Source organism: Diceros bicornis, chromosome 5, assembly GCF_020826845.1.
Source record: "Diceros bicornis minor isolate mBicDic1 chromosome 5, mDicBic1.mat.cur, whole genome shotgun sequence".
Taxonomy (NCBI): domain Eukaryota; kingdom Metazoa; phylum Chordata; class Mammalia; order Perissodactyla; family Rhinocerotidae; genus Diceros; species Diceros bicornis.
In genome coordinates this window covers 13,845,777-13,870,563 of record NC_080744.1, presented here as the reverse complement: position 1 = coordinate 13,870,563, position 24,787 = coordinate 13,845,777, and the positions used below count along the sequence as shown (strand labels likewise).

At 34.4% G+C, this 24,787-nt stretch overlaps 1 protein-coding gene across 6 annotated transcripts in view; it reads right to left on the bottom strand.

The window, feature by feature from the left end:
- The window catches only part of RALGAPA1 (Ral GTPase activating protein catalytic subunit alpha 1), a 247,265-nt gene that overhangs the window by 62,557 nt on the left and 159,921 nt on the right, over positions 1-24,787 (bottom strand). For all 6 annotated transcript variants that reach the window (XR_009220006.1, XM_058540714.1, XM_058540717.1 and 3 more), the window contains 2 exons: positions 24,121-24,192; positions 14-137 (listed from right to left, as the gene is read on the bottom strand). Coding sequence is in view for 5 of the 6 variants with exons in the window: in XM_058540714.1 (XP_058396697.1) it covers positions 14-137; positions 24,121-24,192 (196 nt within the window). In the remaining variant the exon portion in view is untranslated. The remainder of the gene's footprint in view (positions 1-13; positions 138-24,120; positions 24,193-24,787) is intronic.

The following is a 24,787-nucleotide window of genomic DNA, read 5'->3' as shown; positions in this document are numbered from 1 at the left end:
TTAAAAACAATACCTCCCAACCAAGACCAGCTACAAAATCTTCATATGCTTGACTTCCTCCTATATTGGTGAGAATTGAGTGTTTGTCTTCTTGTCCTTCAGCAACATAAAATACTGCAATCTTGTGTGTCTCTCGGCTGTAAAACAAAAGATTACACCAGCCATTTAGTCATTAATTTACCTATTCATTCATCCAATAATAACTTCTATGTACAAAATATGTGGCAATAAAAAGATGAAAATGAATTAAATCTAATAATATACAGAGGGAAATAAGTAATTATAAGTAAAACATTATAAAAGTTACAAAATTTCCATTGGATCAGAAAAAAGGCATGATTATTTCTGCCTAGAGAAACTTAAAAGGAGAAGGTAATGTTGAATCGGGTGAAGGTAAGTAAGATTTGACCAATGAAGAAGAAAACGAGTATGAGAAACAGACACAGGTGCGAATGCATGAAGCATCTGAAGAGCCGCCTGTTGCGCAATGTGGCTGAATCTCAGAGTTAAAGGGATTGTGTTTTAGAAATAAAACTAAGTAGGAGTAAAGAGATGAGTGAGAAATTATCCATTTCTTCAATAAGAAATGTGTACACAAAATTATAAAACTGAATGGAGTAACTGACAAGTTCTTAGACATTTTATTTTTAGTTTTCCCTAAAATTAAAAATGTTCATAAAAGCAAATTTCTTGTATGAAATCTGGCTTTCCAAGCTAACTAGGGCACACTACATTTGGTCTAGGTTGATTTAACAAAGCATGGGCTAACACATTTTATGAAGTAATGTTTTCACCCTATACTATATAGGAATGTTTTCCCTACTATACTATGTAGGAATTAAAAAACAAACAAACAAATCACATCCAATGACAACAATAACAAGTAAATAAGAATCGAAGTTATTTTAAAAGATTAGTCAGACAAGCATATTCTCCTACACAACTTGAGAAAGTTGTTAAGTCATGACTGTGGGTTTTAATATCAGCAACTTAAAATCAGGAACAAAGATGTTTTAGCTGCTTTCACTAATGGCAATATTTCACCTTAGTTGGTGAACGCTCATGCAAACTTTTGGTGTATTCGATGTGTCATTAGGATAATCTAGTGTAAGCAGCAAAATATACTTGGGGGGGGTGGTACTTCTAGAATTACAGAATAAATATCTTGGTGGACTCTCTCCCAAGCAAAATAACAATTTAACTGGTGAAAATGATTAAAAAAAAATCATTTAAAGTCTCTGGATATTGTCCTAAGGGCATACAGCAAAAGGACAAACATTCATTCAAGAAAAGCTACCGAGTCTGGTAAGAACAGAGTCTTCGACATTTGAGCCATGACTTGCTCCCATACCCCATCCCTTCACCTCCATGTTACGGAAGCTTTGCCCTGGGCATTCTACTCAGGGCAAGATAGGGGTTTCCTCTCCCCATCCAGTTCCTACTCTGGGAATATGATTTCACCCTGGGAGAGACAGGCTGTTGGCTGTGTATCTCATCCACCTCAGCCCCATGTTGCAGAAGCTCTATTCTAGGCAGCTGTGGCTGAGAGAACCAGGTTTCCCTTACCTCATCCAGCTCCCTCTCTTACAGTGCAAAAGGCTGAGTGTGTCTCAATCTTCCTCACCTAGCTTAATAGTAGGGAGAAGGTTTCACAACAGGAGGGGCAAGCTAAGAAGATAAGGAACTGCCAATTCCTCTCCAAGTGCCCAATTGTAGAGTGAGGGTGTCAGTCCAGGAAGTTGGTCCCTGACCGCAGCTCAAGTATAATGGCAGAGAGGTTCTGCCCAGGGTGAAAGGCAAGTCATAAGGATGAAGAACTCAGCAGTAGCTCTGCCAGAGGAGAATGATGTTATTTTGGAACAAAGCTTGGAGAACTCCATGCCTAAGAGTGTTGTCGAAAACAAAGAAGATCTTGGTGGAAAGCAATTAAGAGAAGCTAGCAGTTCCAGGACAAGCAAAACATCTCTCTCTCTTTAATAGAGAGAACCAGGAAGAGATAGCCAAGAAGAGTCCTTCTGGAATCACAGTGAATTCTAGGGGCCAAGAAGCCTGTGCACATGCACTACATTGCACCCACACAGGAGAATCAGAGTCAAGATGCAGGACAGACATGAAAGCATTCCCCAAGCCACCCAGACCTATCAACACAAAGTAAAGCCTCACTGGTGTTGAACAACACTCTACTTGAACTCAGCGTCAACTCTTAGGAAGCCAGGACTTAAAAACAATATTCAGTCATCCCTTGCAGTCTGGAAGACTGTGCATGCCCAAGGCTGTACCCTCTTTGGAGCAATGAGCAAGTAAACCTCCAAGCTACTAGTCTCTGGGTGAACGTGGGGCAAAAAAACGTCAACACTCTGAATGTCACAGCAGCCTCCAACCCACATCCACATCCACAGTAAATAATAAAAATCTAACTGGTTAAGTGGGCTAAAGCACAAACTTTGATTAATAAGTACATAGATTGTGTCAACCCAGTGGAGACCCCTTGGTAGCCAGGCCAAAAAGATAAAAAACATTAAAAAAAATTTCAGCAGGGAGACCAGAGGATGCACACTGTGGGAAAACAGACCCTGCAGGATTAATTCAGCTAAGTTACTAGAAAATAAACAAATGACCAAGCAAACAACAACAATCACCAATACATTTTTGATTCAAAGACACAAAATAAAGTTGAAAGTAAAAGAAATGGAAAAAGTTACCATGCAAACAGGTAGCAAGAGAGCTGGAGTGACTATACTAATATCAGACTTTAAAACAAAAAATGTTATTAAAGAGATATTTCATAATGGACAGAACTAAAAGATTATCAACAAGGAAAATAGAAACTTGAATAACAGTATAAACTAACTAGACCTAACAGACATCTACAGAACACTCCACCCAGCAGTAGCAGAAAACACATTTTTCTCAAGCATACATGGAACATCGTTCAGGAGAGACCATATGGTAGGCCATAAAACAAGCCTCAATAAATTTGAAAGAATTGAAATCATGCAAAGTATATTTTCTAACCACAATGGAATAAAATTAGAAATAAAACAAAGTAGAAAATTTGGGAAATGCACATATATGCGCAAATGAAACAAGGTACTACTAAATTACTGATGAGTCAAAGAATAAATCTCAAGGGAAATTAGAAAATACTTAAGAGATGAATGAAAATGAAAAACATAACATACCAAAACTGATGGCATGCAGGTAAAGCAGTGCTCATTGGGAAATTTATGGATGTAAATGCCTATATTAAAAAAGAGGAAAAGATCTCACATCAATAACTAAACTTTCCACCTCAAAAACCTAGAAAAAGAAGAGCAACTAACCTCAAAGCAAGCAGAAGGAAGGAAATGATAAAGACTGGAGTGGAAATAAATGAAATAGAATAGAAAAACAAGAGAGAAAAATCAATGAAACCTAAAATTGGTTCTTTGAGATGATAAACAAAATTAACAACCTATAGCTAGACTGGGCAAGGAAAAAAAAGAAGACTCAAATTATTAAAATTGGGAATGAAAAAAGAGGCATCACTACATACCTTATAGAAATAAAAAGGATTATAAGGGAATACTACGAACAATTGTATGCCAACAAATTAGATAAATTAGATTAAATGGAAAAATTCCTAGAAAGACACAAATTACTAAAACCAATTCAAAAGGAAATAGAATGTCTGAATAGATCAATAACAAGTAAAGAGACTGAATCAGTAATTTGATTTTAAAGGAAGAAGTAAAACTACCTTCACTTGTAGATAAGATGATTTTGTATACGCAAAATCCTAAGGAATCCACTAAAAAGCTATTAGAGCTAATAAATGACTTCAGCAAGGGTTCGGGATACAATATCAACATACAAAAATCAACTGCATTTCTATACACTAGCAATGAACAATCTGAAGACAAAATTAAGAAAACAATTCCTTTTATAAGAGCATCAAAAATGATAAAATACTTAGATATATACATCTATATAACAAAAATACAAACCTTATACTCTGAAAACTGTAAAACACGGTCAAAAGAAATTAAAGATCTTAAAAAAAAAATCCCACATTCATGGACTGAAATACTTAATATTGTTAAAATAATAATACTCCCCAAATTGATCTACAAACTTAACACAATCCCTATCAAAATCCCAGCTGCCTTTTTTGTAGAAATTGACAAGCTGACCCTACAATTTACAGGAAAATGCAAAAGATCCAGAATAGCCAAAACAATCTTGAAAAAGAAGAACAAAGTTGGAGGACTCATAATTCCCAATTTTAAAACTTGTTACAAAGCTATAGCAATCAATGCACTGCAGTACTGCCATAAAAATAGACATATAGATCTATATGGAACAGAATCTTGGCTCTAGAAATAAACTCTTATATTTATCATCAATTGCTTTTTGACAATGGTACCAAGACAATTCAATGGCAAAAAGAATAATCTTTTCAACAAATGGTGCTGAAGCAACTGGATATCTACATGCAAAAGAAGGCAGTTGGGTTCTTATCTCACACCATATACAAAAGTTAAATCAAAATGGATCACAGATCTAAATATAAGGTCTAAAACTAGACAGGTCTTATTAAAGTTAATAAAACTATACAACGTCCACATAATAAATTGTACATGAATGTTCATAGCAGCATTATTCATAATAGTGAAAACAACCCAAACGTCCATCAACTGATGAATAAAAAAAAAAGTAAGATATTCATAAAGGAATATTATTCGGCAATAAAAAGAAATGAAGTACTGATACATGCCTCAATACAGATGAATTTTTAAAACACTGTGCTAAGAAGGCTGCCACAAAGACCACATATTGTTTGACTCCTTTTATATTAAATGTCCAGAATAGGCAAATTCATAGATATAGAAAGTACAGGCATACCTTGTATTATTGCATTTCACAGATATTACAGTTTTTACAAGACCCTCCACTAGCAAAAAGATTACGACTTGTTGAAGGCTCAAATTATAGTCAGCAATTTTTAGCAATAAAGTATTTTTTAACTAAGGTATGTACATTGTTTTTTTTAGACATCATGTTATTGCATACTTAACAGACTACAGTATAACGTAAACATAACTTTCATATGCACTGGGAACCCAAAGAATTTATATGACTTACTTTATTGCAATATTCACTTTACTGCAGTGGTCTGGAACCAAACCTGCAGTATCTCCAAGGTAGGCCTGTAGATTAGTGTTGTCTAGAGCTGAGGAGTAGCGGGTGGTGTTGAGGGGTAATGCAGAGTGACTGTTAATGGGGTTTCTTTTTGAAGAAACTTTTTGAAGGGACTAAAATATTCTAAAATTAGATTGGCGTGATAGTCGCACAACCCTGTGAATATAGTAAACACATGTATACTTTAAATGAGTGAATTGTATAGTATATGAATTACAGCTCAATAAAGCTGTTAAGAATTTAGCTTGGAAGCATGATCTACTATGTGTAAATTCTGATCCTGGCAGAAAAGGAACTTGTCAGTGTTCTCACTTCTCTAGGTGAAAGATTATCATTAAAACTCATGAATCACAATTTATGAAATTGGGAAGAAAATGGATAGAAATGTTCACCCTAATACTATATAAATCTAAAAGTGGACAGAAATATATGTGCCATATAGGAAAAAATCTTTAAAATGCAAAAGTAGAAAATAAATCACCTTTATATTTTCTATGCCCTTCCTAGACTTTGTAAAAGCAGAGTTCAGCTGCTCTTTTATGTCAAATTTTCATCTTTCAATAGTGAATAATGAGGCAAAAGTATTAGGAAAAAAAATGAAATTAGTGAACTTGCAACCACAAATATTCTATAAGATATGTGCAGTACTGGCAAAATATTATGAGTTTTCTATTGGAAAATTCAAAATGAAATCTAAGTTATAAGCACTACTAGTTATAAGCTACAATATAAGCACTTCTGAATCCCTGTATATAGACTCCAATAGAAATAATAATACCAATCATTCTGAGATTTGAAATTAAAAACTCTGGTGGTTCAAGCAGAAGAAATAGGAATTAGTTAATCTAGTCAAAGAAAATAAATGATCTACAAAGACCTAAGTTCCTCAGGCATGGCCTAAGTTCTAGACTAAAGAGTCTGATCAGGCATTGGGAAGTCACTAAGGAATAAAATAATAATTTTACTTTAGAAAGATTACTCTGGTGGTAAGGATTGTCTAGATGGAGAAGTGTCAAGAGATGAGAGCCTACAGACTACAAGTATACCTCGATTTATTGTGCTTTGCTTTATTGCACTTTGCAGATAATGCGTTTTTTACAAATTGAAGATTTGTCACAACCCTGTGTCAAGCAAGTCTATCCACGCCATTTTTCCAATAGCATTTGCTCACTTTGTGTCTCTGTGTCACATTTTGGTAATTCTCTCAATATTTCAAACGTTTTCATTATTATTATATTTGTTATGGTGATCTGTCATCAGTGATCTTTGATGTTACTATTGTAATTGTTTTGGGGCACTGCAAACCACACCTCTATAAGACAGCAAACTTAATTGATGAATGTGTGTGTTCCGACTGCTCCGACTGGCCATTCTCGTCTCTCTCCCTCTCCTCAGGCCTCTCTATTCCCCAAGATACAACAATATTGAAATTAGGCCAACTAATAACCCTACAATGGCCTCGAAGTGTTCAAGTGAAAGGAAGAATCGCACATCTCTCACTTTAAATCAAAAGCTTGAAATAATCAAGCTCAGTGAGGAAGGATTGTTGAAAGCAAAGATAGCCCGAAAGCTAGGCCTCTTGTGCCAAAGAGTTAGCCAAGTTGTGAATGCAAAGGAAAAGTTCTTGAAGGAAATTAAAAGTGCTGCTCCAGTGAGGAAATGAATGATAGGAAAGTGAAACACCCTTATTACTGACATTGAGACAGTTTTAGTGGTTTGGATAGAAGATCAAATCAGCCACAACATTCCACTAAGCCAAAGCCCAATGTAAAGCAAGGCCCTAACTCTCTTTAATTCTATGCAGGCTGAGAGAGCTGAGGAAGATGTAGAAGAGAAGTCAGAAGCTAGCAGAGGTTAGTTCATGAAGTTTAAGGATAGAAGCTATCTCCATAACATTAAAGTGCAAGGTGAAACAGCAAGTGCTGATGTAAAAGTTGCAGCAAGTTATCCAGAAGATCTAGCTAAGATAATTAACAAAGATGGCTACACTAAACAACAGATTTTCAATGTAGACAAAACAGCCTTCTATTGGAAGAAGATACCATTTAGGACTTTAACAGCTAGAGAGAAGTCAATGCCTGGCTTCATATCTTCTCTTGTTAGGGGCTAATGCAGCTGGTGACTTTAAGTGGAAACCAATGCTCATGTGAAACTCCGAAAATCCTAGGGCCCTTAGGAATTATGCTAAATGCTCTCTGCCTATGCTCTATAAACAGAACAATAAAGCCTGGATAACAGCACATCTGTTTACAATATGGTTTACTGAATATTTTAAGCCCACTGTTGAGACCTACGTCTCAGAAAAAAAGATTGCTTTCGAAATAATACTGCTCATTGACAATGCACCTGGTCACCCAAGAGCTCTGATGGAGATGTATGTACAGTAAGATTAATGTTGTTTTCAGACCTGCTAACACTATATCCATTCTGCAGCCCATGGATCAAGGAGTAATTTAGACTTTCAAGTCTTATACATTTCATAAGGCTATAGCTGCTATAGATAGTGAATGATTCCTCTGATGGGCTGGGCAAAGAAACTGAAAAACATCTGGAAAGCATTCACCATTCTAGATACCATTAAGAACATTTGTGATTCATGGGAAGAAGTCAAAATATCAACATTAACAGAAGTTTGGAAAAAGTTGATTCCAACCCTCACAGATGACTCTGAGGGGTTCAAGACATCAGTGGAGGAAGTAACTGCAGATGTGGTGGAAAGAGCAAGAGAATTAGAATCAGAAGTGGAGCCTGAAGATGTGACTTAATTGCTGCAATCTCACGATAAAACTTTAATGGATAAGGAGTTTCTTCTTACGGATGAGCAAAAAAAGTGGTTTCCTGAGATGGTATCTACTCCTGGTGAAGATGCTGCGAAGACTGTTTAAATGACAATAAAGGATTTAGAATATTGCATACACTTAGTTGATAAAGCAGCAGCAGGCTTTGAGAGGACTGACTCCAATTTAGAAAGAAGTCCTACTGTGGGTAAAATGCTATCAAATAGCATTGCACGCTATAGAAAAATCAATCATTTGTGAAAGGAAGAGTCAATCGATGTGGCAAAATTCATTGTTGTCTTATCTTAAGAAAGTGCCACAGCCACTCCAACCTTCAGCACCCACCACTCTGATCAGTCGGCAGCCACCAATATTGACGCAAGACCCTCCACCAGCAAACAGATTACGACTCACTGAAGGCTCAGATGATGGTTAGCATTTTTTAGCAACAAAGTATTTTTTAATTGAGGTATGTACATTGTTTTTTAAAAACATAATGCTATTGTCACTTAGAATATAGTACAGCATAAACATTTATATGTGCTGGGAAACCAAAAATTTCACGTGACTAGATTTAGTGCAATATACACTTTATTGTGGTGGTCTGGAACCGAACTCCAGTATCTCCAAAGTATGTCTGTACTTAGAGAGTTGTTATAACTCTCTTAGAAAGAAGTAATAAGAACGTGAACCAAGGGGTAGGGAGCAGGAAGAGCAAAGAAGAGACAGAGGTCAGAGACAATAACAGGAAAGAACTGACATAATGATTATGAAAATCTAAGGGCTAGGGAAAGGAAACGGTCAAGTTTGCATAACTCTGAACTGGTACTTCTAAACATAGTTGGGAAAAGTAGGAGAAGAATCAGATTGGGAAAGAAATGGTGACCTAGAAATGGTAGTATGGAGGCAGGTAAAAATTTGTAACAGGCAGCTACAAAGTCATGACTCTGAGAGACAGGAGTGGTGAGAATTAAGAGATAGGAGTATATGGACAGAAAAGAATAGAGTTGAGAAGATACAAGAGACATCCCAATGAAACGGATAACTATGTTAGAGGGGTAGGAGGCAGATGAACCAGTGAAGACAAACTTGGAATAATTAGAGAATTAGGAGTTGAACAAGGTAATTTTAGCGTTACAGAAGCTAGAGAAGAAGAACATTTTAAAGAGAGAACAGAGACAGCATTAAAATTTTAAGGGATATAATATACAGGGGGTTTTCAGGGCAGTGAAATATTCTATATCATATAGAATGGTGTAATGGTGGATACATGTCATTATACATTTGTCAAAATTCACATGATGTACAACACAAAGAGTAAACTCTAATGAAAACTATGGACTATGGTTAATAATAATATATCAATATTAGTTGATCAATTTTAACAAATGTACCACATTGATACAAGATATAAATAATAGAGGAAACTATGTGTAGGGGGAAAGGGGACATGTGGAAACTCTCTGGACTTTGCAATTAATTATTTTGTAAACCTAAAACTGCTGTAATTGAAAAAAATGCTTATTAAATTAAACTAATTAGATAAAGAGGCTGGTGAAAATTGAGAAAACTTTAGACTTGATGGTCAGCATACTAACCTTCAGAAGGACAGTTTCAGTTGAGGAGCAGAGGTCTGAGAACACATGGTGAGCAAGACAGCAAAGGAGATGTGAGTCCTACCCTGAAAGACTTGACCATTTAGTACCAAAGATAAATTATTATGGGGAAGAGTTAAGACATGAGAACTTGCAGACTACTTAGAGAGTTATTATAATCATCTTGGAAAGAAGTAATAAGAGTATTTATGAAATAATAATAATAATAATAATAATACAGTGTGATAAATGCTATGACAGGAAAGTGTTAGAGGAGTCTGTGAGAGCATATAAAAGGAGATTCAAACATAGATTGGGAAGGAAGGTAAAAGGTTAGGGGTAGTTTAGGAAAAGCCTTTTCAGAAAAAGTGATGTTTAAGCTGAGACTAAAAGGATAGACAGAAGCTATACTCAGAAAAATTTTATAGCCTAAGACTATTTCATTGTTAAATAATAAAGAATAAAACTAAGACAAATAACATTCAATTCTAGAAGAAAAAGAACAATATAAAGACAATAAATAAGAAAGAAAATAGAACAGAAATAAATGACTTAGAAAACAGAGCATAACAGCATAAAATAAATGAGAAACTCTTTTTTTGAAAAGATTAAGTAGATTATCTGCATTAAGGGGAAAAAAAGCCCATTCTAATGGTGATGCATAATTCACTTACAACTCTAGTTTAAAAGATAAAAAATAAACATTTAAAAAATAACCATAACTATAATTTGTTACTAGATACATAATATATAAAACATGTAATTTGTAACATCAATAACCTAAAATGTGAGAGAAAAAAATAAAACCATAAAGTTTCTGTATGCTATCAAAGTTAAGCTGTTATCAGCTTAAAATAGGATGTTATAAGATATTTTATGTAAGCTTCATGGCAACCATGAAGGAAAAACCTGTAGTAGACACACAAAAGATTATGATGAAGGAATCAAAGCACACCGCTACAAAAAGCCATCAAATCACAAATGACGACAGCAAGAAAGGAAGCAAAGAACAAAGGATCTATAAAACAGTCAGAAAACAACTCACAAAATGGCATTAATAAGTCCTTACCTATCAACAATTACTTTAAATGTAAATAGATTAAATTCTCCAATCAAAAGACAATAGAATGGCTGAATGGGTAAAAAACAAGAGCCAAATGATATGCTGCCTACAAGAGATTCACTTTAGCTTTAAAGACACACAAAAAATGAGAATGAAGAAATGGAAAAAGATATTTCAAGCAAATGGTAAACAAAAGAAAGCAAGGATAGCTATACTTATATCAGACAAAACAGACTTTTGAGTAAAAAAATGGTCAAAAGACCTAATAGATACATAGAACATTCCACACAAAAGCAACAGAATACACATTCTTCTCAAGTGCAGATGGAACATTCTCAAAAATAGACCACATGTTGGAAAATAAAACAAATTTCAATAAATTTAAGGAGACAAATTACATTAAGCATCTTTTTCTGACCACAACGGTATTAAACTAGAAATCAACTACAAGAAGAAAGGTGAAAAAGTCACAAATATGTAGTCACTAAACAACATGCTATTGAACCAAGTACTGGATCAATGAAGAAATTAAAGCAGAAATAAAAAAATGCCTGGAGACAAATGAAGATGAAGACATGACATACCGATATCTACGGAATGCAGCAAAAGTGGTACTAAGAGGGAAGTTTATAGCAATACAAAAGGCCTACCTCAGGAAACAACAAAAGTATCAAATAAACAATCTAACATTACACCTAAAGAAACTAGAAAAAGAAGAACAAATGAAGCCCAAAGTCAGTAGAAAGAAGGAAATAAAAAAAAAAATCAGAATGCAAAAGAATGAAATAGAGACAAAACAGTTAATAGAAAAGATCAATGAAACTAAAAGCTGGTGCTTTGAAAAGATAAACCAAATTGACAAACCTTTAGCTAGACTTACCATAAAAAAAGAGAACGCTCAAATAAATAAAATCGGAAACCAAAGAGGAGAAATTACAATGGATACCACAAAAACACAAAAGATTATAACAGAATACTATGAAAAGCTATACATGAACAAACTGAATAACCCAGAAGAAATGGATAAATTCTTAGAATCATAAAACCTCCAAAAGTGAATCAGGAAGAAATAGAGAATCTGAATGGACCAATCACCAGCAAGGAGATTGAAACAGTAATAAAAAATCTTCCAAAAAACAAAAGTCCAGGACAGATGGTCTCTGTGGTGAATTCTACCAAACATTCAAAGAAGATATAATACCTATCCTTCTCAAACTCTTCTAAAAAATTGAAAAGGAGATGCTTCCTAACTCATTCTACAAGGCCAACATTACCCTGATACTAAAACCAGACAAGGACAACAGAAAAAATGAAAATTACAGGCCAATATCACTGAAGAACATAAATGCAAAAATTCTAACAAAATATTAGCAAATCCAACACAATACATTAAAAGGATCATCATGATCAAGTGGGATTTATTCCAGGGAGGCAAGGATGGTTCAACACACACAAATCAATCAATGATACACCACATTAACAAAATGAAGAATAAAAATCATATGATCATCTCAACAGATGCAAAGAAAGCATTTGACAAAATTCAACATCCACTTATGATAAAAACTCTCAATAAAATGTGTATAGAAAAAATGGGTACATAATAAAGGCCACATATGACAAACCCACAACTAATATCGTATCTAAGAGTGAAAACTGAAAGCTATCACTCTAAGAATAGGAACAAGACAAGGATGCCCGTTCTCCCCACCTTTATTCCATATGGTATTAGAAGTTCTAGCCAGAGCAATTAGGCAAGAAAAAGAAGTAAAAAGTATGCAAACTGGAAAGGAAGAAGTAAAACTGTCACTATTTGCAGATGACATGATTTTATATGTAGAAAACCCTAAAGAATCCACCAAAAAACTATTAGAAATAATAAATGAATACAGTAAAGTTGAAGGGTTCAAAATCAACATACAACACTCAGTTGCATTTCTATACACTAATAACAAACTAGCAGAAAGAGAAATCAAGAATACAATCCCATTTACAATCGTAGCAAAAAGAATAAAGTACCTAGGAAAAAATTTAACCAGGGAGTTGAAAGACCTGTACACTGATAACTATAAGACACTGTTAAAAGAAATCAAAGATACAAAGAAATGGAAAGATATTCCATGCTTATTGATTGGAAGAATTATATTACCTAAAGCAATCTACAGATTCAATGCAATCCCTATCAAAATCCCAATGACATTTTTCACAGAAATATAACAAAGAATTCTAAAACAATAGACCCCGAATAGCCAAAGCAATCCTGAAAAAAAAGAACAAAGCTGGAGGTATCAGAATCCCTGACTTCAAAATATATTACAAAGCTATAGTAATCAAAATAGCATGGTACTGGCAGAAAAACAGACAACACAGATCCATGGAACAGAACTGAGAGCCCAGAGATAAACCCACATATCTACCGACAGCTAATTTTCAACAAAGGAGCCAAGAACACACAATGGAGAAAGGAAAGTCTCTTCAATAAATGGTTTTGGGAAAACTGGATGGCCACATGCAAAAGAATGAAAGTAGACCACTATCTTAAACTATAAATAAAAATTATTTCCAAACAGATGAAAGATGTGAATATAAGACTAAAACCATAAAACTCCTAGAAGAAAACATGAGCAGTATGCTCTTTGACATTGGTCTTAGAAATATCTTTTTGGATATGTCTCCTCAGGCAAGGGAAACAAAAGAAAAAATAAACAAATGGGACTACATCAAACTAAAAAGCTTCTACACAGTAAAGGAAACCATCAACAAAATGAAAAGAAAACTAGCGATTTGGAGAAGATATTTGCAAATCATATATCCAATAAGGGATTAATATCCAAAATATATAAAGAATTCATACAACAAAAAAATAAACAGTAAAAAATGGCCAGAGGCTCTGAACAGACATTTTTTCCAAACAAGATATACAGATGGCCAACAGGCACATGAACAGATATTCAATATCACTAATTATTAGAGAAATGCAAATCAAACCACAATGAGATATCACCTCACACCTGTCAGGATAGCTATTATTAAAAAGACAAGAGGGCCGGCCCCATGGCCTAGCGGTTAAGTGCGCGCGCTCCGCTACTGGCGGCCCGGGTTCGGATCCCGGGCGCGCACTGATGCACCGCTTCTCCGGCCATGCTGAGGCTGTGTCCCACATACAGCAACTAGAAGGATGTGCAACTATAACATACAACTATCTACTGGGGCTTTGGGGAAAAAAAGGAGGAGGATTGGCAACAGATGTTAGCTCAGAGCTGGTCTTCCTCAGCAAAAAGAGGAGGATTAGCACGGATGTTAGCTCAGGGCTGATCTTCCTCAAAAATAAATAAATAAATAAAAATAAAAAGACAAGAAATAACAACTGTTGGAGAGGATGTAAAGAAAAGGGAACCCATGTACACTGCTGGTGGGATGCAAATTGGAGCAGCCACTATGGAAAACAGTACGGAGATTCCTCAAAAAATTAAAACTAGAACTACCATATGATCCAGCTATTCCACTTCTGAGTATTTATCCAAAGAACATAAAAACACTAATTTGAAAAGATATATGCATCCCTATGTTCACTGCAGCATTATTTACAATAGCCAAGACTTGGAAACAACCTATGCCCATCAACAGATGAATGGATAAAGGTGCAGTATATATACACGATGGAATACTATTCAGCCACAAAAAAAGATGAAATTGTCCCATTTGCGACAACATGAATGGACCTTGAGGGTATTATGCTAAGTGAAATTCAGTCAGACAGAGAAAGACACATACTGTATGATTTCATTCATATGTGGAAGATGAAAAACAACACTAATAAACAAACACATAGATACAGAGAACAGACTGGCAGTTACCAGATGGAAAGGGGTGTGGGGGAGAGTAAAAGGGGTAAAGAGGGACGTTTGTACAGTGACAGATGGAAACTAGACTTTTGGTGGTGAACATGATGTAGTGTATACAGAAGTTGAAATATAACGATGTAAAGCTGAATTTTATATAATGTTTTAAACCAATGTTACTTCAATTAAAAAAAGAATTAGTGCTCAGTGAAATTTCCAATCAATAAATTGTTATAATCTCAAGAAAAAAAAAGGTTAAAAGAGATAAAGAAGGTCATTATATAATGATAAGGGGGTCAATCCATCAAGAAGATATAACGTTTGTAAATATTTATGCACCCAAAAACAGAGGACGTAAAAATGTAAGGCAAACACCAATAGACAAAGGAAATAAACAGCAATACAGTAATAACTGGAGACTTTAATACCACACTCTCAATAATGGATAGATCATTCAGACAGAGCATCAATAAGGCAAGAGTGGATTTCGACAAGACTACAGACCAAATTAACCTAACAGACATATACAGAACATTCCCTCCAATAGCAGCAGAACACACATTCTTCTCCAGTGCACAGAGAACATTTTCTAGGATAGATCACTTGTTAGGACACAAAAAAAGTCTCAACAAATTCAAGACGACAGAATTACATGAAGTATCTTTTCCAACCACAGTGGAATTAAATTAGAAATCAATAATAGGAGGAAAGCTGGCAAATTCACAAATGCATGGAAATTAAGACATTCCTGAACAATCAATGGATCAAAGAAGAAATCAAAAAGGGAGATAAAAAATATATTAAGACAAACGAAAATCCACATACAACACACCAAAACTTAGGGAATGAGCAAAAGCAGTTCCAAGATGGAAGTTTACAGCAATAAACACATCCTTTTTAAGCTCTCAAATAACCTAACTTTACAGCTAAAGGAACTAGAAAAATAAGACTAACACCAAAATTAGCAGAACAAAAAAGATAATAAAGAGTACAGCAGAAATAAATGAAATAGAAAAGATGAATAAAACCAAGAATTGGTTCCTTGAAAAGAAATCAAAATTGACAAACCTTTAGTTCGACTAACCAAGAAAAAAAGAGGACCCAAATAAATACTACTGTAAGTGAAAAAGGAGCTATTATGACTGATATCACAGAAATATAAAAGATCATAAGAGGCTACTATTAACTGTACACCAACAAATTGGACAACCTAGAAGAAATGCATAAGTTTCTAGAAACTTACAACCTATGAAGACTTAATCATGAAAAAATCAAAAATCTGAACAGCACAATAACAGGTAGGCAGATTAAATCAGATATCAAAAATTTCCCAACAAAGAAAAGCCCAAGTCCAGACAGTTTCATTGGTGAATTCTACCAAATATTTAAAGAATTAATGTCAATTCTCAAACTCTTCTAAAAAATTGAAGAGGAGGGAACATTCCCAAACTTATTTTACCAGACCAGCATTACCCTGATACCAAAGCCAGATAAGAACACTACAGGAAAAGAAAACTACAGGCCAATATCCCTGATAAATATAGCTGCAAAAATTCTCAACAAAATACTAGCAAACAGAAGTCAACAGCACATTAAAGGATCATACAACATGATAAAGTGCAATTAATCCCTTAGATGCAAGGATGGTTTAACATATGCAAATTAACAAATGTGATACATCATATTAACAGAATGAAAGATAAAAACCACATGATCATCTCAATAGATGCAGAAAAAGCAATTTGACAAAATTCAATATCCATTCATAATAAAAACTCTCAACAAATTGGGTACAGAAGGAAGGTATCTCAACATAATAAAGGCCATATACGGCAAGCCCATGGCTAACATTACACTCAATGATGAAGGCTGAAAGCTTTATCTTAAATCTAAGATTAGGAACAAGAAGATCAGGGTGCCCACTCTCAACACTCCTATTCAATATAGTACTGGAAGTCCTAGCCAGAGCAATCAGGCAAAAAAAGCAAAAAGAAGGCATCTGAATCAGAAAGGAAGAAGTAAAATGATCTCTGTTGGCAGATTACATGATCTTTTAAATAGAAAATCCAGAAGACTCTACCAAAAAAATTGTTAGAATAAACGAATTCAGTAAAGTTGCAGAATACAAAATCAACATAGAAAAATCAGTTTTGTTTCTACATACTAACAATTATCTGAAAAAGAAATAAAGAAAACAATCCCACTTATAATAGCATTAAAAATTATTTAGGAATAAATTTAACCAAGACAGTGAAAAACTTCTACAATAAAAACTATAACAGATTGATGAGAGATATTGAAGAAGACATAAATACATAGAAAGATAACATAGAAAGAAGGACTGGCAGAATTAATATTGTTAAAATGTTCATACTATCCAAAGTAATCTATAGATGTATTGTAGTCCCTATCAAGATTCCAATGGCATTTTTTTACAGAAATCAAAAACACTATCCTAAAATTCAAATGGAACTACAAAACAGCCCAAATAGTTAAAGCAATCCTGAGAATGAAGAACAAAGCTGGAGGCATCACACTTCCTGATTTCAAACTATATTACAAAGCCATAATAATCAAAACAGTACGGCACTGGCAAAAAACAGACACACAGATCAATGGAACAGAATTGAGAGTCCAGAAATAAACCCATGCATATATAGTCAACTATATTTGACAAGGGAGCCGAGAATACTCAATGGAGAAACGAGTCTCTTCAATAAATGGTGTGGGAAAACTGGATATTCATATGCAAAAGAGTGAAACTGGACCCCCATCTTACACCACTCACAAAAATTAACTTGAAATGAATTACAGACTTAAATGTAAGACCTGAAACCATAAAACTCCTACAGGAAAAATAGAGGGTAAACTCCTTGACACTGGTCTTGGCAATGATTTTATGGATGTGACACCCAAAGCAGAAGCAACTAAAGCAAAACAAAAACAAAAAAACAAGTGGCACTACATCAAACTAAAAAGCTTATGCACAGCAAAAGAAACAATAAACAAAATGAAGAGGCAACCTACGGAATGGAAAAAATATCTGCAAACTATGTGTCTGATAAGGGGCTAGTATTCAAAATACATAAGGAACTCATACAACTCAATGGTAATAAAGCAAATAACCCAATTAAAAAATGGGCAAAAGACCTGAATAGACATTTTTTCAAAGGAGATATTCAAATGGCCAACAGGTAAATGAAAAGGTGCTCAACATCACTAATGATCTTTGTCGTTAGTGCTGTCAAGTCAATTCTGACCCCTAGCAACACTGTGTACAGCAGAGCAGAACCCTGCCCATTATTTTTTAGCACCATCCTCTAGTGCTATATCAGACAACACTCTGCTGTTTTTCATGGCCAATATTTTTTGGAAGTGGGTGGCCAGGTCCTTCTTCCTAGTCTGTCTTAGTCTGGAAGCTCCACTGAAATCTGTCCACTATGGGTGACCTTGCTGGTATTTGAAATATTGATGGCATAGCTTTCAGCATCAGAGCAATACGCAGCTGCCACACAGTATGACAACAGACAGACGGTGGTGTGGTTACCTGACCAGGAAACGAACCCAGGCTGCAGCAGTGAGAGCGCCCAATCTTAACCAGTAGACCACCCACTAATCATTAGGGAAATGTAAATCAAAACAATGAAATATCACCACACACCTATTACTTTGGCTATTATCAAAAGGACAAGAGATAAAAAGTGTTGGCGAAGATGTAGAGAAAAGGGAACCTTTGTGCATTGTTGGTGGGGATGTAAACTGGTACGGCCACTATGGAAAAACAGTATGGACGTTTCTCAAAAAATTAAAAATAAAACTACCATATGATCCAGCAATCTCACCTGGGTATATATCTGAAAGAAACAAAACCACTATCTTGAAGAGGTATCTGCCTCCTCAGGTTCATCGCAGCATTATTTACAATAGCCAGGGTATGGAAACAACTGAGAAATGGATTAAGAAAATGTGGTGTATATATATACAATGGAATTCAGCCACAAAAAAGAAGGAAATCCTGACATTTGCAACAACTTGGATGACCTTTTTTTTTTTAACTTTATTTACATTTATTTATTTATTTATTTACTTATTTTTTTGGTGAGGAAGATCAGCCCTGAGCTAACATCCGTGCTAATCCTCCTCTTTTTGCTGAGGAAGACCGGCTCTGAGCTAACATCCATTGCCAATCCTCCTCCTTTCCCCCCCCCGCCCAAAAGCCCCAGCAGACAGTTGTGTGTCATAGTTGCACATCCTTCTAGTTGCTGTATGTGGGACGCGGCCTCAGCACGGCCGGAGAGGTGGTGTCGGTGCACGCCCGGGGTCCGAACCCAGGCCGCCAGTAGCAGAGCGTGCGCACTTAACCGCCAAGCCGCGGGGCCAGCCCCAACTTGGATGAACTTTGAGGGCATTATGCTAAGTGAAATAAGTCAGACAGAGAAACCAAATACTGTATGTTCTCACTTATATGTGGAATCTAAAAAAAACGAACTCATAGAAACTGAAAACAGATTTGTTGGTCGCTGCCAGGGGCGAGGGCAGGGGAGCAGGAGAAGTGGGTGAAGGTGGTCAAAGGGTGCAAACTTCTAGCGATAAGATGAATAAGTTCTGGGATGTAATGTATAGCATGGTTATAGTTAACAATACTGTATTGTTTATTTGAAAGTTGCTAAGAGAGTAGATTTTTAAAGTTCTCACCATACACAAAAAATTATAACTATGTAAGGTGATGGATATCTTAACTAACCTTATTGTGGTAACCATTTTGCAATATATACATATATAAATCATTATGTTTAAACCTTATTCAAACTTACACAGTGTTATATGTCAATTACATCTCACTAGAGCTAGAGGAAAAAACAACTTTGAAGAGACAATATGGGAATACATACATTAATTAATTTAAAAAAGCAAAAGTAATTACATTTCATGTATTAAAGACAATTAAAAAAAAAAAAAAAAGCAAAAGTAGGAACTGGCCCGGTAGTGTAGTGGTTAACATCGCACACTCCACTTTGGCAGCCCGGGGTTCAGATCCCCCCTGTGGACCTACACCGATCATCGAAGCCATGCTGTGGTGGCGACCTACATGCAAAAAGTAGAGGAAGATTGTTAGCTCAGGACCAATCTTCCTCATCAAAAAAAAAAAAAAGAGAAACAGAAAAAAAAAGCCCGACAAAGCTAAAATGAGAAAAGGAATGTAACAGAGAACTATGACACCATGTATGAACCTCTACTAGTATCTGGTTTGAAAACCTCAATAAAATGGATTTTTGTAAAAAAAAAAAAAAAAAAAAAAAAAAACCCAAAATACTGAAATTGACCCAAGAGCTAAAAGAAAACTTGAAAAGACTAATAATGATGAAACAAATGGAAAGAATTGGAAATTTTACTAATTCTTCCAAATTTTCAAAAAATAGAGAATATTCATTTTATAAAGCTGGCTATAACCTTAATTCTAAAAACATAATAAGAACAGACAGAAAATTATCTACAGAATATTCTAATAGATGGACTACACTCTAATTCAAAATGAAATTCTAGTAAATTTAACACAACAGGAAGTCGAAAAACCCACTAGGGTTTAATCCCAAGAATGCAAGAATTATTTAATATTAGCAATCTAATGATATTAAAATACAATGTATATTAATTAGTTAAGAAAGCAAAACTATGAAAATCTGAATCCAAGATGAAAAGGATTCTGATAACACTTAACTCGCTTTCACTATAAAAACTCCTAGAAAACAGGCTACTTTCTCACATGAAAATTATCTACATCAACCCAACGATGAAACAGGAGAGTTATTTCCCTTAAAATCATAAAAAACAAGGATGTCCACTCTTACTATAACTATTTAACACTGGAGTGCAAGTTCTGGTCAGTGCAATTAGATATAACATAAGCAAAAACAAGGCTTAACTTTTAGAAAGATTATTTGCAGATAATGCTTACATACCTAAACAAATCCTAAGAGTGAAACAACTATAAAATGTTTAAAATCAATAGGAGAATTCACTGAAGTATTTGGATACTAAATAAATAAATAAATAAATAAACCTAGAAGATAAAATGGAGGAAAAGATTCTATTCAGAATAGCAACATAACAATAAAATACCCCTAAAAGTAATGTCTGGGTCTCAGAATAAATGAAAAACACCTCATGATTGTACATGAGAAGAATAATAACAAATGTGCTTATTCTTTCTGTATAAAAATTTTTATTGCAAATCACATCAAAATATCAATGAGATTGTTTTTTCTGGAAAACAACAGCATAATTCTATCATGTATCCAGAAGAATAAACAAGGGAGAATATCTAAGAAAAGAAGAAGAATGTGTGTGAGTGGGGTGATGAAGAAGATTGGGCTTATCAGATATTAAATTATAAGGCTATAAAAAATTAAACAGTAACATCTGCACAAAATTGACAGACAAATCAACAGAAATGAACATAAAGCTTTGAAATGGCTTAATATTTAATAAAATAAACATCAAATCAATGAGAAAGCTATGGATTATTCAACAAATTATAGAAATAGACTATTTTCCAACATTTAAGCTAGTTCCATTTCTCATTCCATAAATCAAAATATATTCCAGAAGGAATAAAGAATTAAATGTAAAATAATTACCACCCCAACCAAATAATTAAAGATCTAGAGGGAAACATAATAATGTTTAACTCATTTCAAGACAAAACTCTCTAAGTACAACAAACAATTGAAGAAATCCAAATAAAAAAGATTGAGAGATATTTTTCATTTCATAAAAATGAAAAACCTGTATGTTAAACAACCTTAAGTCACTGAAAACTGAAAGCCAAACAACTAACTGGGAAAACTCCCTCAATAAATACAAAAATTAATCCTTAACACACACACACACACACGCACACGTAAGAGAGCTCTTACCATCAAGAAAAATTCCTAAATAGAAAAATAGAAAAAGAACACTGAGAGAGAATTTGAAAACAGATTAAAATTTCCTACAAAAAAATATTAACTTCACTAGTAATAAAGAACTACAAATTAAAGAGATACCATGATCTGCTTCTCAAGCTATAAGGATAAGAAAAAGTGATTAATATCTTGTGCTGACCAGGTTGAAGTTATACAGGTATTCTTACACAATGCTGGTAGAAGTAGAAATTAGTACTTAATGGAAAGCAACTGTGCAATATATATGGCCTGAAGTAAGTTCTTATGCTTTGACCTAATAATTCTATTTCTAGGTATCTATCCTAGGGCAAGAAATTAAAAACAACTTAAATATCCAATAATCATAGAACTTGGTACCATAAAAAATTATTTTTGAAGAATATCAAAATGGTTGAGGAAAATGCTCACAATATAAATTTTTTTAAAAAGTAACTTACTATATATTAATGATTCCATTTTTATAAAACAAAAAAATCATATGTATGCCTATCAAAAAAGAAAGGCTGAAAATACAAAAACAAATGTTAACAATACTGTTATAAATATATGGCTTATTTTTTCTGTTTTATATTTCCTATAATAAACAAAGAAATTAAACATTATGTTAAAAAGATCATTCTGAAGTAAGCTAAAAACAACAACAAAAACCAGTTAGGAATTATTAGAAGTGAGTAAAAGTTATATTTTTCCATAAATTTGGTAGCAAAAGGCATGAAAGGGATAGACTATAGCTTCAAAGGATGGTAACTGAGGAGTTTTGTTTTGTTTAAAGACAGATAATAAACATGCTTACAGTAAGAGGAGTAAGCAGAAATACAAAATAAAGGGATAACTTTCCGAAGATCCCAGAGCAGGCAGAAAAGATGGGAAGCAGACGTACAGATAACGAAAAAAAAAAGCCTTTTCTGAAACCAAAGGTGAGCAAAAGAAGATGGCTCAATGTAGAAATTTTAAAGAGATGAAGATGTAAGGCAGAGTTGTTTGATGTGGGAAAGGCCTGAGTCATCTTACTCACTTTGATTCCTGTAGAATAGTGATGGCATGGTGGGTGGCTAGTTTCAAACTAGTTTTCCAATCACCAGAATCTCTGGATTTAATTAATGAGAGATGTGACTAATGTGTTAAAATGTGACTATGTGGAGGAAGAAGAAAGGTTAAGAATTACTGCTTTAGCAGACTGTCTAGCAGACTGTCTTCCATATAGGAGGTCAAGCATTTGAACTGAATTCCTAGTGAGGTTAGAGGAGAGATGACCTTTTGACTATAATGAAGGGCCTGAGGAACAAAGAAGTGGTTTATAATACTGTCATGTGTCACTTAACAATGGGGGTACATTCTGAGAAATGCATTGTTAGGCAATTGCGTCACTGTGCTAACATCATAAAGTGTACTTACACAAACCTACATGGCATAGCTTACCACACACCTAGGCTATATGGCACTAATCTCATGGGACCCCCATTGTATGCACGGTCTGTTGTTGACCGAAACGTTGCTATGGGGCACGTGACTGTAATTATTCTGAGAAATAAAGTAAGAAGTGAACAGGGGATAAGAAATTTGCCGAACAGAAGAGAAAGTATTGTTGAAGTAAAGGAGCATAAATCTATAGTAACTTTCTATAGCACTCTGGTTTGATAATTTTCTCTCGTAATGTACTGTCGCCTAGGAATAGAGAAAGTAGATGTTAAGAATGGTTCTGATTAGAGAATTGATTACGGCCATATATATGTGTGTGTGTGTACATACATGTGTGTATACACACTTATATAAATGTAAGTGAAAGAATAGTTTTAAGTGTGCTAGATATGGTATTTTAAAAATAATTGACAATGTGTGAATTTGCTGGACAGAAAGGCAGATTGACTGTGGGAACAGAAAAAGCAAAAAATCGGAGGCATAAAAGTATACAACACCGGTTGAATAAGACGTGAGAGTGAGAAATGTGGATGTTAAGGAGGTTGCGGATCTCAGATCTCAGAAATACAGGCATTCTCAATAATGGTGACATTTAAAGTGTCCCTTTATTAATGTATTTTCAGTTATATTGCCAAAAAGCGTCTACCCCAAAATTTTATTTTTATGAGTCTGGAAAGGAAAGCAGTACATATACATAGGTTGATCTTACGGGAATTTCAGTTAAGTAATATTTTGTAGTTTCTAGTACCAGTTTCCCAGGAAATCTTGTCCCGGTACACTATGCACCTAGAGATCATTGAAATAATGACAGAACAAGGTTTTACAAATCAAAACCGACATGTAAATGGGTACATATCCAAGGGCTTAAAGAGAAATCAGATTTATAGCAACATAACAAACTATATCCATCTTCTTTGTTCCATTAATAGTTTTTGTAGATACTAGGTTTGTATTCACCAGTCATTTCACTTGGGACCTCTGAGAATAATCAAAAAGGGTAGATCTGGACTGTCTTAAATACGGGAAAACCAAAAGATATTTTATAGGTTCAATCAGATTTCTGTAATTCGAAAGATGATTCTGAAATGTATAAAAAAGGTGTAAATGATTCAAAGATACCAAACATTTTAATGTAGCCCTACATTATTCTAAAAAGTTTATTATTTCTAATGTATGAATAAATGAAATACAGTTTCTGCCCAGAAAGCTATAACTCAACAATACAGTATTATTTACACATAAACAGAGATATAGCTGATAGATGCAAGTTATAAATTTGAAGATTTTCCAACAACTTACCACTGTCTTGAGTCCAAGTTCCTAAGTTCTCTAAGCAGTTTTTCATTTTTCTTCAGGAGATGAAAGCTCCTCCTAAACAGAGAGATTTATAAACATTTTCATCACCTTTGCAATGAATGACACGACAGTCCTGGAAATACTTTCCACTCTACTCATGCAACTCTTACACTTAGTTCTTACCTTTTCATACTTCTAACACAAAGGAGAACATACCCTAAAAAAAACGTAAAGAATTTATGTCATTATTTCTACCCAGGCCCTCATTTCTGCTAGTGGATCATTATCTATTGGCCACTTCAATTTTTCCTTGCAGACGCTGTCAGCTTCCCAAACTCATATCTAGAAAAACGGATAAAAATACTTGCAGGTTCCTTCTCAAGAATTTCATAAAAATACGTGAAAAAGTTTTTCCTCATAAGAAATAAAATATTCGCAAAATTTAAATCATTACCAAGTAAGCTTGTGTAATTCAAATGGAATTTGCTTTCTTCTTTGTTTTACATTATACGTACTTTTTTCACTACAAAGCAATGTATAAATTTTACCATACACATTCTATAGGTGCTAAATCGGTACAAATTATATTCATGAAATCAATGCTTGCTGTGGTAAAATATAGCTTCCCACCTTTAGTTTTTCTCAAGAGACAATATACAGATGATTCTAC